At 37.4% G+C, this 17,875-nt stretch overlaps 1 protein-coding gene across 9 annotated transcripts in view; it reads left to right on the plus strand.

The window, feature by feature from the left end:
• PPFIBP2 (PPFIA binding protein 2) overlaps positions 1-17,875 on the plus strand; it is a 101,391-nt gene that overhangs the window by 29,751 nt on the left and 53,765 nt on the right. For 7 of the 9 annotated variants that reach the window (XM_064657251.1, XM_064657253.1, XM_064657254.1 and 4 more), the window contains exon 3: positions 2,366-2,580. In XM_064657251.1, coding sequence (XP_064513321.1) covers positions 2,366-2,580 — 215 coding nt within the window. Of the gene's footprint in view, positions 1-2,365; positions 2,581-11,698; positions 11,851-13,219; positions 14,122-17,875 lie in introns of those variants that run through there. The other 2 variants (XM_064657258.1, XM_064657257.1) reach the window with 2 other exon arrangements.

Raw genomic sequence — 17,875 nt, forward strand, 5'->3', positions numbered from 1 at the left:
CAAAAGATAGAAAAGAAGTAACGTGGAGTTTTCCAAAAGAAAGAGTGAGAAAACTATTTTACAAGTCCTAAAGCCACAGTAACCGAGGAGGCCACATCTTTCCAAGTGGCATCAATGCCACTTCAGCAGTCAGTGCCACATTTCAGTTTGTGTGCACATCTCTCAGAAAGTAAGTAGTGAAGCCACCCTGGCTGAATGAAGGTTATATGATCCAGACGGCTCCTACACAATTTGGAAATCTGCTATTTTTAGTCACTAGAGTTTAATATTAATCTGCATTAGGAACTACATAAACATAAACAAGCTGTCATGAGTGGCTGAGAGTATTAGAAATACGTAAGAAAAATACCTTTTAGTGAGCAAGTCCGGCAAAACAGTCAGTTGATCCTGAGCTCAAAAGGAAGTAATTCAGGAAGACAAGGTTGATTTACGAGGTGAGGTTATCTCATACAACAGTCTTTGTAGCGCCGGATATTGAAGAAACTTTATCTTGGACATGGTCTTAGCCAGAAATTAAGATGAGATCTTGCACTTGGGGTATTAAAATAAACTCGTAAGCAGCGGAAGTCAGCAGGATCAAAAGGAGTATTTTGAGTCTGAAAAGAGGTTAGGATAATATGAAATACTTTGGTAGTGAAAATTAGTGTTGCTTTAAAAAAAAAAGTTTAAAACCCTGCTACTGAGCCTTGCAAAACTTCAGAAATTTGTAAGGATGGCTGGTTTTACATTGTTTAAAACAGTCAAAAAAACCCCCACGCTCATTGTTCAGCAGAATTCAAGCCACACAATTTTTTTGCAAATATCTGACAGAATGCTTTGTGTCATTAAAACAGTGGTTGAAGATAACCTGGTTAATATTATTTAAATTTTCCCCAAACTTTGCGTAGAGTTAAGCATTCACAAAATGAGAGCCAAAATATTGCCTTTGTTCAAAAACTGAGTGACATGGGGAATAACATTAGTATTAAATGATCAATTGGCATTTTGGTGAAAAGCTAATGTGGGTGCAGAAGGCATTTCAGGGTATTAGGACCCAGACTGTCAGTGTATTCGTGAGTTGTGTTTCAGGCTACGTGTAAAATGAAACATTGGGTCCAAACATAGTTTGTAGTGTCTGAATCATGGTAGATAAATGACTGTAGCAGGCAAACTAACATTGATTAATGCAAAGTAGTGTGCATTCGAGAAGAAAACTTGAATTCCTTACATGTTTATGCATCCCATTGGGTCTGCCAACTCAGGGGGAAAAAAAAAAAGTTAGCAAATAATTTTCAAAGGCCCGGTGAAGGTTTTTGTTCCTTTCATAACTAAGATGTAAATTATGTTAAACACAGAGGTAAAATGAAGAATATAGTAAGGGGATTATTATAATACCCTTGTGTTCATCAATTATGTAGTCTTCTAATGAACACTATATGGATCCAGTGAAGTATGAATGATCAAAAACCTAAAAAAACTCCATTAAGGTAAATAAAAGGGGGAAATGGGATGGCTTATGCCAGAGAGAACATGAAGACATCTGTACAACCTATTACGTACATGAGGCAATGAATTGTAAATAAAAACTTTAAAAAGTAAAAAGAGATAGTTTTCCGCCTGACTAGTTGTTAAAGAAACAAAGGGATATTAAATGATACCAAGGTCTGAAATTCAGGACTGAGAAAAGAGAGTTTACTTTAGTGTGCATCTCATTGAAACACAAGGTATTAAGACAAAAAGGTTTAGAGATATTAGAATTTGTATTATTTATAATCCTTCCATAAGTGACATATGTTTTTTACTGTGCTTAATGTTGTCGAGAAAATAATATTGGTGCTAGAGGGCTGGCAGGAGGGAGGTGTTGTAATTTAGAGATCTTTTTGTAATTTAGAGAGCTAGCAAAGTTTTATGTGCCATTTTTATTGCTAACTTCTGGTGGGTTGTTCTTTGTGGGAGTTTTAAACCTGCCCACAGTCATATATTTTCCTAGATCTGGTAACATGATCTGTTTTGATCTAAGTTTCTTCTCAAAGGACTGCATCAGTTGTTCTTACATTGCTTAACACTGCTCTGTGTAGGGACTTCTGTGTAGCTGAGAAGTTAGTGACATCTCATGGCAACCGTGGAAAATTACAGGTGACTTGAGAGAAAGGATTTGGCCTTACCAAAGATTGCAAATGTTTTCTAGGTCAAATTTCTTTTTTAATATGCTCGTACATCCCTTTCACATTTAATTCTCCAGTGCTCGTGATTTATCTAGAGACTAATGCAAGTGTTTCTAAGCCTGAAATACTGGTATTTGTCAGTGAGCATCTGAAGCCCAAAAATTGTCACCCAGAAAACAATTATATAACGTTATTGTCTCTCCTTTTTTTATTTGTTTTAGGTACAAAGTCAGCGACAGAGTATGCTAATGGTGGTTATGATATTGTGTCACCTGCTCCGTCAGTGTACTTGGGCACATTTCAAATTCTGCATCTCCTGGAAGATCTAAAGATGGCATTGGAAATGCTGGAGGATCCTCAGGAGAAAGAGGCATTGAGAAATCAAATTCCAGGGGCCACAGCAGTGTGTCTGCGGGAGTGGTTCGAAGAGAATCTGGTGAGTAGCTATTTGAGCTTTTCCATTTTGTTTGCAATGGAAACAATGGATTGGTTCAAGTATTTTCATATTACTGCTTTATGTGCTGATTATCAGAGCAATGCAGATGAGAAGTTGATAAAATACCTTATTTTGTCCCTGGTGAGGGAAAGGATGGTAAAAATTAGCTACAACAAAAGTTGCCTTTTCCGTGGGTTATTTTTGGTTTGGTTTACTTTGGTTCATTCTTTGCTGGAGATAACAAATTTATAAATAGTTAGAAAACTTTTAATTTTTAAAGTATCAGTTTGGAATGCAGTGTCATTGTCTGTTGAAGGAACAGATTCAGACTGGATGATTCTCCTGTCCTTTCCCTTAACTCTTGGTATAACAAATCTCCAAACTATCTTGTACACCAGGCAGAGGTGGTAAATCCAGGAACACTCTTGATTCTGCAGGTGAGACATTCATATTGGGATAGATGGGGAATAAACATTTGACTGTACTGGGAAAGACTGAGGCTTACCAGGTGAGGAGCAGATCTTCAGACAGACCTCAAAAGAAGAGGGACATTATGGATATAAAGGAATAGAAGCAACAGGTCCTGCCACAACACCAAGCCTGACACTGCAGGTGAATGGTGGTGTTCCTCGGGTGTAAAAGCTACTTGTCACTGTCTCAACATCAGAAAACTTTTCTAGATGAATAGATTTTCTTCTGGTTTTGTCAATGGATGTGACCTTTTATGTAATTTGTCCTGTGGCTTATGTTTTAGTGTTTATCTTCTGCCGTAGCTGCCGTGTGTCAGTTGTAACCTGATGTTGTTGGAAATGTAGATGCTTTTGTTTGAACTTGTCAGCTGCTGGTTTGTTGGCATTCTTCACAGAGTGCAGGTCCGTGGCTGGAAAATCCTGTTTGGGTCCATATGAGAGAAAGGAATGAGAATTTGGTACCAGGTTTGAAAACAAAAGGTGTAGGCAATGTTTGATTTGGATTTATAGTATTAGCTTTTGGATTTAGATATCCTTAGGCCAGCTCTTACTGAATTCCTGCCTAAGCAGAAATGTTAATGTTTATTGAAGTCTTTACAATAGCTAAAAGATGTTTTTAGTGCATAAAAAACATAAATTTTCAGAGTTGTTCACAATAAAGATAGCCCTAGACCACCAAGTTGAAGAGTTTGAATCTGGCTTTTGGTCTTCTGGTGTAGAAATATTAAGCTCACCTTGCAGCCCTGCAACGTAGGTAACCTTTGATGGTTTGACTTCTCATATTAACTATATATGTGTGTCTCTTCTATTTCATGGGTAACCAGCCAAAACAGAAGCTACAGACTTCTGCCTTTTAGACTTGCAGTTTACTGATGTCCTAAAAGCCTTGTCTGCTGCATCAAGAGTAGTATTTGTTTGATAAAGCAACTGGGGAGTCTGGATTCAGGGCCAACAGAACAGGGGAAGTTGACGGCATAGAGTAACTCTAGTGCACTATGTTGAGATCACTGTTTTTAAAATATTTTGCCATGTTCCGTGTCACGGGAGGGTAGGGCACAGCTGCTGTGTCTGTTATTTGAAAATGGATAGTAATCTGTGTATTTGTAGACCTTTCTCATATTTTTTTAAGTGCAGATAATTTGTAAGCGTTCACATGACTTCCGTGACCTTTGAATTTGGTAGAGCTTTCTCCACTGACAAGCTGCAGTTCCACTTGGAAATTGGGAAGAAATCTGGTAAAATTTGGGTCAGTTCAGTGAAATGGAATATGTATTTCGTAGTTATGTCCCATACTGGAATCTCTTTCATTCCAGCCCAGAGCTATGAAACATGACACTTAATATGTGGATAAGGACAGTTGAGGTAGTATGCTATAGAGAATGAGAACTCTCTGTCTCCATGAATCCATTCACATTGGAAGCCTCAAATGGAGTTTGGTAATCATTACTCTGTGAAATGCAGAAGTGGCATTAAGCAAACCTCACTCAATTCCCATGGTTTAAACACATCAGGATGGAAACAGTTTGCTGATTTATTAAAAACATAATTAATTAGAGATCAGAGAACTGTATATTTAGGACGAACATCAGCAATACATTAGATAAACCATGATACTAGATGCTTAAGAAATGTTAAGGAACACCTACAAATTTCTAAATGAAGCCCTAAAACTAATTCCAAAAAGTTAAAATGCCACAGACATGCGCAGGCACATTCACAGTTACACATTTCCTCTCTCACAGCTGGTGTTGGTTACAAGCCTGAACAGCCTCTTCTGTGGATGTGGGTTCCCCTGTTTTACACACATCCCCTCACACACGTGGGTGCTTTAGCTATTGTGTGTACTCATGGAGTACTGATGCCTTTGAGCTTTTTTTTTTTAGAGCTATTGCAGGTTGGAGAGGGCCTTTTTTTTTTTTTGTGGATGATTAATTCCACATCTGTTTTCTTTGGAGGTCCATGGACCTTCCTTTGAAGCTGGAGGGCTGCTCTAGCATGTAACTGAATAGCTTTAGAGACTACAGCAATTGCTTTGTTTCTAACATTTTGCATAAATAGGTGTCAAAAATATTCCCAGTTTATACAGGTTAGGCATGCAGTGGAAACTAAAGAGAAAAAAAGCAATCTGATGTTTATTTTAAAAGCAGATAAGCATGCTTCATTCAAGAAGAGAGTGTTATTTTATGATTCTTCTTCACTTAAATGTGTAATTAAATATGTTATTAAAAAAATTGTTGCAGCTGCCATTGTTAGTGAAGAATACAAATGATGTGCCTTATGGAAATAATTTGAGTATGTGTTTTGCTACTGCCCCATATTGCTTTTATGGGAAACCACAGAAAGGGAAGTCAGAAAGATGACTTGAGACTCATTCCTGCTGGATAGTATCAAACACCAGCATTTAACAGCATTTGGGTTTGAGCAGAATATGGAATTACTGATTAGTCAGGAAGTTTCTGTGATGATTATGGATGCTAGAGCTGATCTCACCTTCGTTCAGTTCCATAGCAGCAAACTATGGAATTTATCAGACATGAAATACCACCAAATTATGTTTGATGGTTTGATCAATTGGACTATTTACTTTTTTTAACCAATGGTAGCTGTTATGCTCTTTGGTCTGTCTGCTCTAGGTGTGAATACCAAATCTGTGGGACAATTCAGATATTTGACATCATGTTTTATACCTGATACTGCCCTGTTTACTTGCCCTTTTGAGAACATCTCCTTTATTCTTTTTCTTGAACCATTGGTGATTTATTTTTCTCTAAGGAAGAGGCACACCATTTGTGGAACTAAAGGTGTGCTTTTTGGAAAGGCTCCTTTTATTGTTTCCGTGGTCTGGGATCTATGAACATATCAGGTTCCTGAGTTTGTAATATAACTGGGCACCGTAACTGTGCTGTCACTGCTCTGAGGGAGACGAAACAGGTTTGACAAAATTAGCACTGAATTTAGAAAGGTTGTTACTGTGTACCATAGAATGAGGATTTTATAGTTTGCTGCAGTTGCACAAATCTTTTGACAAACCTAAATAAAAAATTATTAATTATAGGCTTTTAACTACTTAAGAATTGTATTGAAAAGTTCTGCCTCGAAGAGCATGTCTGAAGTGTTTTATATGGCTTTATGATTGTAAATTCTTTGGCCTTAAAAGCAGAACAAGAAGACCTGGGGATTAGCATGCAGAGTTCGTATAAAACAAACTTGTGGATGGTATCAATGCTTCTCGTTAAATATTTTAGTATTGCCAGTGACCACGTGACATATCACAAAGCAGGTAGTCATTTCAGCATTAAAAATTAATTGCTGCAGTAACAACTGACTGTCTTTGGCTCTGTGAGCTACGAGAGAACATATTTGTTTACAGTTTCATAACTCTAAATGAACTTCTACGCTGTTTAATTCTGGTTTTTTATTCCATACATCTTTATGGAACTCTTTTTTGAGTAAAGAGGAACACTACTGTTCTTATAATGGTCCTTGAGCATGAGTGAAGGCCTCATTTTCAGGATTACAGAACACAATCTTCCTCCTAGTGGAACATCTGTGTTTAAAGCACCATTTCATGATGTAGTTTTATTTACTGACCCTTAAAGTGTTGATTTTTGAAAACCCATTAGTATTTCCCTTGTTACGGGGTTGGTGGGGTTTTTTTTGTTTCTTGGAAGCCTAAGTCTGAAAATCTTTCTAAATATTCTAAATTTGAGGAAACAGAAAGGGGGAGAAGAGCATAGGAGATAGTAGAGGAATGTGTGTTAGATGCATTTTTAAATATAATGTGATTTACCTTATGATATATGTTGTGCCTTGTTTCTTTTCATGATCTGTTTTATTGGTAAAACCAAACTTTTTAGCAGAAACAGGATAAATTCCTTAGAGTCTTGACTGCTATTTGGTCATGATTAAAGTTCATAAGAGATTGTTTAGACTATGTGTTAAAATGAAGGGATTTTTTTTCTCCAATGTGTTCACAAGGACTTGGATTAAAAGAGTAAACCCCAGTTCAGAATTCTGACTTGGTGGAGTTTGTGAAGTTTTGAACTCACTTCAAAGTTTTATTTTAAGCATGTGTTGAAGTGTTCTGCTGAAACATAATCACTGGTCTCTATTTCACTTTTGTCTGAGATTCATTTCACAGAGTTATCTGTCCAGAGCAGAGGCAGAAAACAACTGCACTTCAGGGCACTTCCATATACTTGAAAACGTGCTTTTGTAAAAGTATCAATAGCATTTTTCAGCAACAGCTGAGTGGGAATCTTAGCCGTACCAATTAAAGCCAGTATATTTGTCTGCTGGTAGATTTGACTGTGGAACTCAACTGTTGAGAGCCATGATGGAACTATATATAGCTGAATCTTCCTGTTGCCAAGTGGTATTAACACATGTTAAATTGAAAATGGAGCAGTAGAGCCTGCTTGGGATAGTGTAGAAAAGCCATCATTCTGAAAGCATTCATGTTTATTTTTGCCAGCTCGAAACATTAGATGGGTTATGTTTTTCTGAGGAGGAGTCAGAGTTCAAAGTTGTATGACCCGGTCCTCCAGCTCCTTTTCAATGAGTTGATGATGCAAGGCAGTCCTGAACTGGAAGATTTGGTCGTCTCAGAGTTCCCCAAGCGTGTTAGAGCAATTCATGGTACACGAGAAACAGCAGAGAAACGTCCCTCATACGTGCAGCCATTTCTGAATACCAGAGAGTGCCCTGGAGCTGGTGGAACAGGGATGTACAGAGCTTGCATGGCATTTTTCTAAACCAGGCCTAACATTTTCAGTGTTCTGTAGTTGTTTTGTCTGGGAGCCAACCAGACAAACCAGACACCTCTCCCTGTGCCTGCTCACTGCAGTAGCTCTCAGCAGAGGTAGGAGTCTTCTCTGTATGAAGAACTGATAGAAGCTTAAAATAGCTTTGCAGTGAGCAGGGCTGATTTAGATCTCTTTCTTAAAATGAGATTAGGTTTTGGCTGCTTCTTTCACCTTTGTAATGGTCAGTAATGTTTAACAGAGCCACCTTAAACTACAATGACCAGAAATGCTCAAACAGAATTGTGTTATGGCCTTAGGCTTAGAGTACTCATGGAAGAAAGGTCGTATTCCTGTTCATCTTTCCTTTTGTGCCTGATGTAATATATGGTGTCCCTTTTTCATTTCACATTATGATCTGTCACTAGAATTTCCAGCTCTTTTGGCTTTTCACAGATTTAAATATTATGCACTGCATTAATTTAACAAACATTAATGCATAAATGTAAATAGTATGAAGTATCTGCCTTTTGAAGTGGAGATAGAGGAAACATAGGAAAATGTTTTCCATAAAGTAATTAACAGAGGGACTGGTAAGAGAAATTATTTAATTAAACAATGGTGTTGACAGATACGATGGAAAGGTAATGGTCACGTAAAGAAGATGGGGACAAAGTTTTCTTTTAAAAAGTCCTGTATTGATTCAGGTATTACCTGAATGTTAGAGAAACAGCATAACATTTCCATATATATTTCTATATATAAACTCTATTCAGATTACACAGAATTTGGGTAGGTTGATTTACCTCATTTGCTAAATTTTATGAGTTATGACAAACATAGCAATAACATATCGACAACAAAATTATTTCATTCTCTCTTGGATTAGTGTGCTAATAACAGCGGTAAACAGCCCTGTATTTAGTTAAAGTGCAGCTAAATATATTTTCAGGTTTTGTGATCTTTGAAAAACAGAAGCAAATTATGCTTATTTTAGACACATAGTACATACATGTTGGCATGTATGATCTACTCTTCTTCATGAGTAGATCAGAAATGTGCTTTATTTTCCTAAATAATTAAATACTTAAGAAGAAATTTATGAATATTTGTACATTCCTTATCAGAAATAAGGACTTGTAAAAGTGTGTCTGCAGTTTATTCTGTTTTGAGTCTTGTTACAATTTTTTTCTGTCCTGAAATTTAGAAGAGAAAATCTGATGTGTGTCGTAGTGAGGAGAGGCAAAAATGTTACCTGCAATGTTGTTGATATATGTGCAAGTATTTGGTAAATATCCTGTTCCAAATGTTTCATATACTGACTTACTGCATGTTTAGTAGTTTCAGCAGTGCTTTGAAACCTTACAGACTGGAAACTAAACCTGAATTATTGTAATGTGTTGTGTGGTAGGATGTAAATATATATCTTTAATTATTTTCTCTACATATCAGTGCACTCTTGCATATAACAACTGGAGGAGGTGTTCACAGTGGTTTTGATGTTCTGCTAAGTAGAAAATACCTTTTGCTTTTCATGTAAAAATATAGTACTCAAGTTTCTTACAATCTACATTCTCTTCTCAATAAGCCTCATCCAAAAAGTCATATTTCTTGTAGAACTTGGACTGAGAAAAGCATTTCAGCACATGGCAAGGAATGTTTGAAACTGCCAAGAATGTGCAAATGTCTGTGAATGAATTAATAAACAGTAACTTCATCTAAGCATCAGTAATACATTCTTTGTGCAAGCCAAGGGAAGAGAGCTACTTATTGCTTGAGCAGTAACCTGAAAGGACATGGTAGTGCTGGAGATACGTGATATCATACAGCCTGCATATGGGAATGGCTCCAGAGATGTCAGCACCTGTTTGAAGTATGACCTACCCCCTCCCCCAAATATGGAATAAGAATAAGGGTTAACCCTGCTGGCAGGGAACTAATGGCCATCTAAATCTGTTTAATTCTGAAATTCAGATTTTAATCAAAGAATTAAGCCATTACGATTGAGTGTATTTAGTGTATTTTATGCTGGGAAAGGGTTATTTCTTCATGTATCTACATAATGTTATTTGTTGTCTGTTTCCCAGGACATGGTTTATTTTTTTTTAAATTATCACAAGTAAAGCAAATTTTCTCATCCACAGAATGCAGTAATTTTTTTTCCTTTTGTTCCAAGAATTTCTTATTTCTCTTGTCACTTAGGCGTTATTGTTAGTGATGATTAAGACTCTAAGACACATTTCCTTTCTGGAAATAATTCATCTAGATTCCTGAAGCCATTGCTCACCATGAAACAGGAATTTCTTCCTCCATTGTTTTCTGCACAAATGGCCTGAGTTTCTTTATACACAAGTTTTCTCATATTTTCTCTCTCCTTCTTCAGTCTGAAGCTCTCACATATTTCTGCAGCGTGGGAATGACATCTGTGAATTGGCATGCTGAAAAAAAATTTTCCCTTTTAAAATCTGGTCCTAATCCTTTTGTTTCCAAACCAGCCCAAACACTAGGACTGGAAAAAACATGTAGGCAAAGTTGATGCTAATTCTTGGGAATGGGCAAATTTTTGTTGCATGTCCATCCTCAGCTGGACTCCCCTGATGAGGCTGGAAAGATTCATAGCTGGACATTGCATTTCTTGGCCTAAGAAGCCAAGTTTGTTTTCTGTTAGTGTTTTCAGAGGCTGATGGGTTTTGAAACCAAAATGATCTGTAACTTACCGCTGAAAAGGCAGACAGGTGCTATGGTCCAGGGACTTTGGACCTGTTAGAAGCTGAAGAACTGCTCTGATTCCTATTCCTTTGTCCTCTGATTTTCCAGGAAATTCAATGGCAGTAGAACTCTATTGACTGATTGCATTTGTGCTGCTCTGAGAGATCACAAAAGCATGTATTTTATCACAAACTTAACTGAATAAAAAGTAAAATTGCTAAAACAACAATAATATTTTTATAATGTTCCTCAAGCCACAGTTGGGTGGAAGAAAGAGGGACAAACAACTCTGGTTTTTTCTCAGCTCAGTGTTGGTGGAAGAGGGAATACACCAGACACTCAGATTGCCTTTTCCTCCACAATTCTAAGAGGATTTGTGGATGTTTTCTTCTCTCTTCAAAGGCCTGGAATGGAGGGACATGAGAAGCATAACTGAATGTTTAAAGCATTCTGGTACTTTCAGTTTCAAAGCTCGTGCAGCATGTTTATTTACTATTTGAAACATTTAAAATCTCGTTTGAAGTGTTTGACATGCTGACTAACAGAATACTGGGTCATTTAGCTGGGTGTTTTTTATAGGTTGTGTATCAGCAGACCTTCTTGTGACTAGCACCTTTGGTGTTCTGCAAACTGAGTTTTTACTTCTATCAACACTGGCAGGAGTCAGCAGTTTTCTATGGAAGTAGAGAATTGGCAAAGAAATCCTAATGGGTTTTCATAAAGGTTGTAGAGTATATAAACTTCGTTAACTTTAAACATTTCAGTGCTCAAAATTGCATTTGTATTGGAGACAACACTAAGAAAAATAATTTGTTGGGGAAGGGAGGAATAGCTGGATCACTCTCTGTGGGGTAACACTTGAAGGTGGTGGTTTTTCAGTAGTAGTGTGGCATTTTTGTTTGTTTGATTTTTAACTCTCCACTGAACCAGAAGCTGGTGCTCAGTGAAGAACTGCACACAGACATGGATTTCCTGAAAATAAGAAAAACATACAGTGGTAACCTGATGAAGCAATCCTCAGGTTTCAACATACTTTCCTTATTTTCACACTGCTCAGAGAGACTAACCTGCTTTTCCAGTGAAATGGAAGAGCATTCTAAGCAAATCTGGGGCAATTGATTTGCATTCAGTTGGTATCTGAAACTCGCAGGCCAAAGCTCAAGCAGGACGTAAAGTTCAGCATGCAGGTGACAGGCTCAGAGTGAGCATGTGACTGTCTGGAATGTATGCTGTCAACATTCGTGGCTGATAAGATGCAGAAAATTCAGACACTTACCTTTTAATCAGGAAGAATGACTAGCAGAAATCCTTTGCATGAAATCCAACAGAAATGACAGGGCAGAAATAAGGTATGTTTGTAATTTTTAATGCTTTTGAAAGAAGAAATGGATACTAACCTGACTGCAGATGGTACACTGAGGCACTAGTAAGTGGAGTAATATAGTTTTTTGTAGGTTTTATATGAAAAACAAAATCATTAGCTGATAATGCGTGGTGGAATGTTTTAAGTAAGGCGTTTCCTTCTTCCCTGAAATAAGAGTCTTAGAGCCCATGTTTTGAAACAGATGAAATGTGGAACTTGAGGCACCATAGTGGTGGTGCTATGGGATACACAATACTGTGAGATAAAGTTTGATGTATTTGCTGTTCTTCGTAATTAGATAACAAGCTTTCAGGGGAAAAAATGCCTTAAGCTGTTGGAAGTTCATTATTTAATGTCCAGAGAACCTCTGTTCAGTCTTCAGTTTGTCAGCCATGACAGAGGCTGTAGTGCATAGAGAAGTGTGCTATATTAAGTATTAATTTATTTTTTTTTAAAAAGGACCATTGACAATGTACTGAGACTTTTGCCAGACAGTGTAAGCTGTTCAAGAAATAGTTGCCCTCATCAACTTTAATATAGCATAAAAACAAACACATTCTGTGCACACAGCAAGCCAAGTCCCCTTCTGATCTGCTTTTTGGAACTGACAGTTCTTTTATCACATTTACTGGTGATTTTAGATATCCTAGCACCTCTAGAAAACTCTTAGCACTAACTTTCTAAAAATTGTAATGTCTTCCTTGTCATGTGACTTTAAATAAGAACAGATAATAAATACACAAAGGAAAGTCTAGGTTTATATTCTTCCCTCTTTGTGTTATGGAAGGTTGTCAAAGAGCTCCATCAGGTCCAAAGGATCGAGAATGGCTGAAACAATAAAACCCCACGTCTCTTGCAGAAACTTCATCACATGTCTGTGACTTCCCCAGCTTGGAATGTGGGTAGATGCCTAAGTGAGGCAGGTCCCAGTAAGAACAGCTTTTCAGGGTATTATACAGACTCAGACTTCGAGTCCTCTGTATCTATCATTGGTGTCATGGGCTACTTTGACACTGGCTCTTCCTTTGACACTGCTGTTTTACTGCTTCTTAAATGCAGGGGTCAGTTTGGCTGTAGAATCTGAAGAAAATGAGGAAATAACTAAACGTTCTGAGATCATCACAAAAATTCCATGGAGACAACTGTGTTTAGGTCTCAACAGGCATTGCCCAAGCAGTTGTCCTTGTGTGTGTAACAATCAGTTTCCCAGTTCAAATCCAAAGCCACTCTTAAGTAGGGGGAGATACAACATTGAAAACTGGGGTTTACTGGGAAAAAATTATGAGTTATGAATAACTACTCTGTGAAGGCACTAGAGGACACCGCAGTAACAGGCAACACTTTTAAACTTCCCTTCTTGCCAGAGCATTGCGTTGCATATGCATTTATCTCAGTGTTGCAAGTTTGAAAAGTTGCCATGCTATGAGATTTCAGCTTCAGCAGGAACAGACAAATATCTTGGAAGGGTATCATCATCTTCTGTTAAGATGGAAAATCGCCTCTTTGGCAATAGCAGTATTTATGGGATCATTAACTTATTCACAGGCTCGTCCTTGAATTCCTCCTCTTTTATAATATCTTTTGAGAGGACAGGCAAGTAATTCAAAGAGCAGAGCTTATTTTTAGGTTTAGTCTGAGCCTGAAATAAATTGAGAAGGCTGAGTAGTGTTACAATAAACAGGGAGTAAAACAGAGACAGGAAATAGGGGGTCTTTGGTAATGAGTTCCAGCCACTCTTGAAACAGAAAGCCAGAGAAAGCATTACTTGAAAAATAGTTTCTCAGTGACAGCTTAATAATTTTTAGCTTGTTATTCAACATTAAAGGGGAACAGATTTTGCAGATTTCTACTGTTCTTGAAAGATCCTTTTTTAAAGATCATTTAGCAAGTTATATTTTTGATGATTTCAGAGTCGCATTGTTCTTGTTGCTAACTGATCTGCTGTTTAAAAAAACCAGATGTTTGGGGGAGAGCCTGAAGTTTATACAGTTGTGTGTTATATATACATCTGTGAGAAGCCTTTGGGATAAGACCGTGGGACAGGGGCAGGAGATTTAGCTTAAAATATGAACAGGCACTGAAGGTTTCAGAAGTTGAGGGTTGAAAGGGGAAGAAATCACAGCTATATCCTGTAGAACAAAGCAGTGCGCTCGCTTCCAAAAGTTTCTTTTTAACCCTGGGAATGTAACTGCTGAGATGGGCCCAAAGCATGGATGGTGAGATTGATATTTACAAGCACTTCACGTGGCTAAAGAGGGTAAGTGATTCGCTGGGCTTTTGTTTTCTCTTTCTAAATGCACATTAGCAAAATCTTAGTCAGAATAGTCAGCTTTGTGAAAGGAAACGTATTCAGTGTCTGAGACATAAAATAGTGTACGTTTCTTCATGAGAAATGAATTAAAGATGTTTCTTGATGTAGGAGGAGAAGGCTTGGGGGGGGGGAGAGAATCAGCTGTCTTTGTCTTTAAAAATGAAACTCTAGGATCAAACTTTGAGCAAATGGCAATAGATTCTAGCAAGTGCTCGTGCTTTCCTGAGGTTGCAGTACAACAAAGCAAGTCCTGCATGGGAATGTATGGCAGAAAAAGGAGAGTATGTTTATCATGTTGTGCTTTAAAGTGAAAAATTATTTGCAGTAGCTCTTCACTTAATTGAGTCTTCATCGGGGTAACTGTATGAGACCTTTCTGGATGCCTTTGTTCTGGATAAAAATGGTGGTACTTTTTTCTTTGCATGTTACTCTGATAAAATAATTTTTTTTAAAAAAAAAAAGACACTGCTATTTATTTTGTGATGAACTGCCTGAACATAAATTAACTGCATGAGATTGTTTTTGTCTTCCTATAAAAATAAAGTAGGTTTGTGTAGTAGTTTCGTCATCTTGGAAAAATCACTTTGTTTTTGTCAGATTTTAGATTTTTTTTATGTTCTAATTATTTATTTTTCAGTGTTAGAGATTATGAATGGTATGTGAATAGATCCCTTACAGTAGGCTGATTTTTAAATTACTATATGAATTTAATTGTGTGTCATGAAAGCAGCACATGTTCTCATTATACTCTTAAAAATCTATTTTAACCTGTGTGTACTTCTTTTGCAAATTCTTGTGTGTGTATATGTATACACACATGTATACATATGCACATGCACTCTGGTTTTTTACTGACTGTATAAACATAAAATATAGGTCCATGCTTATGTGAAATATGATAAGGAAGTTTAATTTGGGTAGTTTCTTGAATTAAATATAAAATATTAATGATGTGTAAGTCTTTAATAAAAGCTTGAGAATCTTGAAGTTAATTTACAAACTATTTACATCAGGTTCTGGAAACTTTTACATTTCTGGAGCGTGTCTGGGTGGGGATTAAATGGGAAGCAAATGGGATAGTGAAGGAGAAGAGGCAACAGGAAGTAGCTGTCGGTAGCATTATATATTAGGTTAACCTGTGCTCTGTGCAGTTAAAGCTAATTACCTATTTAAAAAGGTGTATTTTGAGCTCACATGTTAATTTGTTAATTAAACGAGGCCATGAATACAGTGTGCCTGCCTGAAATTTCCTGGTGCAAATTTCAATTCTGTGAAGAGAGGTTTGCTAACAAAAAACTAATAAGGTGTGCTGCTATCAGGTTCTGTGTATTCAGAAAGGATACTGCATTCAAAGGTAGCACAGAATTTTACAGAAATTAATAATACCCTTGCTGCTGTTGCATGTAATTCCTTTAATGTCAGGTATATAAAGGAGAATATCAGTACTGCTGCTTTTCCTTGCAAGCTCTTTAAAGGGGTGTGCATATGTGGGGGAAGGGAAGAGTACTGAAAATGAGCTTGTGTTGTTGCCAGGAGAACTTAAACAGTTTGCTCCCAAATTCCTCTGACAAGTGATTTAGAAATAAAATTTTTTATTTTCCTTTTTTTTTTAAAGTTGAAACAACATAAGTTGTGTATTTAATTCTCACGTTCACGAATACCAGCATCACGTCTGGCACTGACTGTTACAACATATAAAGATTTCAGTTCTTGCAATCATAAACTGTTGCTCTTTGGCTGATAATAAAAGTAAGAGTTGCTTTCAGAGTAACAAATGGCATTTAACAGAGAATAACTGCAGCAGACTTCCATAAAGCCTTGCTGAAGTATGCCAGAGCTGGCTCAAATTTCATCATTAGCAGAAATCACTTCAGAGACCAGGATTGGTTTTGCTGTTGCAGTGGTTGGCTAAGACAGACTTGTGTGGTATCTGTGGCCTGGACTGGGTTAGGGCAGTAAACAAATACAAAAATCATGGGATCCAGGCAGGCAAAATGACAGATACAACTGCTATTTTCAGGCGCTTAGAAGAGAGGGTCTGGTTTTAAGCAGAGGTCTTGTAACATAGTCTGTATAGTAGCATCAGCTGCTGTTGTTTCCGTGCAACAGCAGCAGGGAAAAAGCAATATTTAGATCGAATTGAAATAAAGTATCACCACACTTCAGTGCTTTCCACTGGACTTCGCTGTCTTAACATGACCTGTGGAAATGCTGTGCCAAGAATGGCCAAAGGTGTGGACAGAGTGGGCAGTAAAATGTAAGAGCAGACGGACAGAGCAAAGAAACAATTTAGCCTTGTCTCAGTTCTGTGTGAGGCACAGTTCATGTGCTTTCCTTTGTTTGCTGTTTTTTCTCGTCTTTGCTTTTTTTCTGCCTTTTGCCAATAATAAAAATTCCAAGTCTGCAGTAGTACCTCTCACAAGAGAAAGAACTTCCTCTGATAATACCTTGCCTAATATCAGAAAGACAAAACTCTGCAGTGGGTACAGTTGTACTGGACTTCACGACATGTTATATTTCAATGGCAATTCCAGAATTGTCCCAGTTAGCTTATTTTGTCTGAAAAGCTGAATGTCTGACACAGGCACACAGAACCACCCTGGTTTCATGCCATGTTGTGAGTTTGTGACAGTGCAGGTATGTGAGGATACCTTGTTAGTAAGACTGAAAGCCCGGATAAGGAGGTCACGGGAATTATTAAGAGAGACATGTCTCTCAGCAGTCTGCTTATGGAAGGATATGGAAAAGTCCTTGTGTATGTACAGTGTGCTTTTAACATTACAGCTTGGGCAACAGCACATAAAGTAGCTGGTGGGCAGTTTATGGGAAGCATTTTGCAGATAACTAACGTTGGGTTCTTTCACAAGGCGTAAGCATGAACCTGTCAGTGTTCAAAGTTTCTGTTGCAAACTAAGGAACCTGAGATACCTCCACTACCTGAAGCTGAAAGTGAGCCATTTTTATCAAATGTTCTTTCGTTCTCCCAAGGGATTTGGGTCGGAGGGTTCACATACAATTTTATGTCGTCCTGTTGCTTTATTCTTCATCTTTTCCTCTGACCTTAATTGGAATGCACTATTCCAAATAAAAACAGCAAAACTCCCATTTTGGTATGTAGACATGTAGGCATAACCACAAATTATTAATACAAATGCTAATATTTACTACAAAAAGTGTTATGGGCTCTCTAAGGATATGTTAAATTAACTGAGCTATTTGAACAGGGATGGATGGAGTCCGAATGGAAGGTCTCCAACATCTGGAAAACTCTGTGCAATGGTCAGATGTCTTGTTTGGGAAGAGAGATGCCTTCATGGGAAGTGGGGGCATCTGATAACTGTCGTAGCTTGCTTTAGACTTACCTTTTGAAGTGCTTGCAGCACAAAGCTGATGGTTGACCTGAAATAGGTGTACATTGTTCTTTTACTTTCCTTTCTTCTGAAGCAGATTCATAACCTGTAGTAGCAAGAGGTGGAGTGATCAAACCCATGATATAGCCATTAAGTTCAAAGTACTGAAAGTGAATCTTATGACTTATGTAAGGATATCTTCCTTTAAATGATGTAACTATCTGGATGAAAAAAATGGGTATTAGTTTTCAGAAAAATTGTCTAGGTAAAATATAAGTATTTGTTCAAAATTCTTTATTTTAATGACTACCAAAATTTACCTACCTCTCTCTTTGCTTAATTTCAGACTA

Source organism: Pseudopipra pipra, chromosome 6 (genome assembly GCF_036250125.1).
Source record: "Pseudopipra pipra isolate bDixPip1 chromosome 6, bDixPip1.hap1, whole genome shotgun sequence".
Classification (NCBI taxonomy): domain Eukaryota; kingdom Metazoa; phylum Chordata; class Aves; order Passeriformes; family Pipridae; genus Pseudopipra; species Pseudopipra pipra.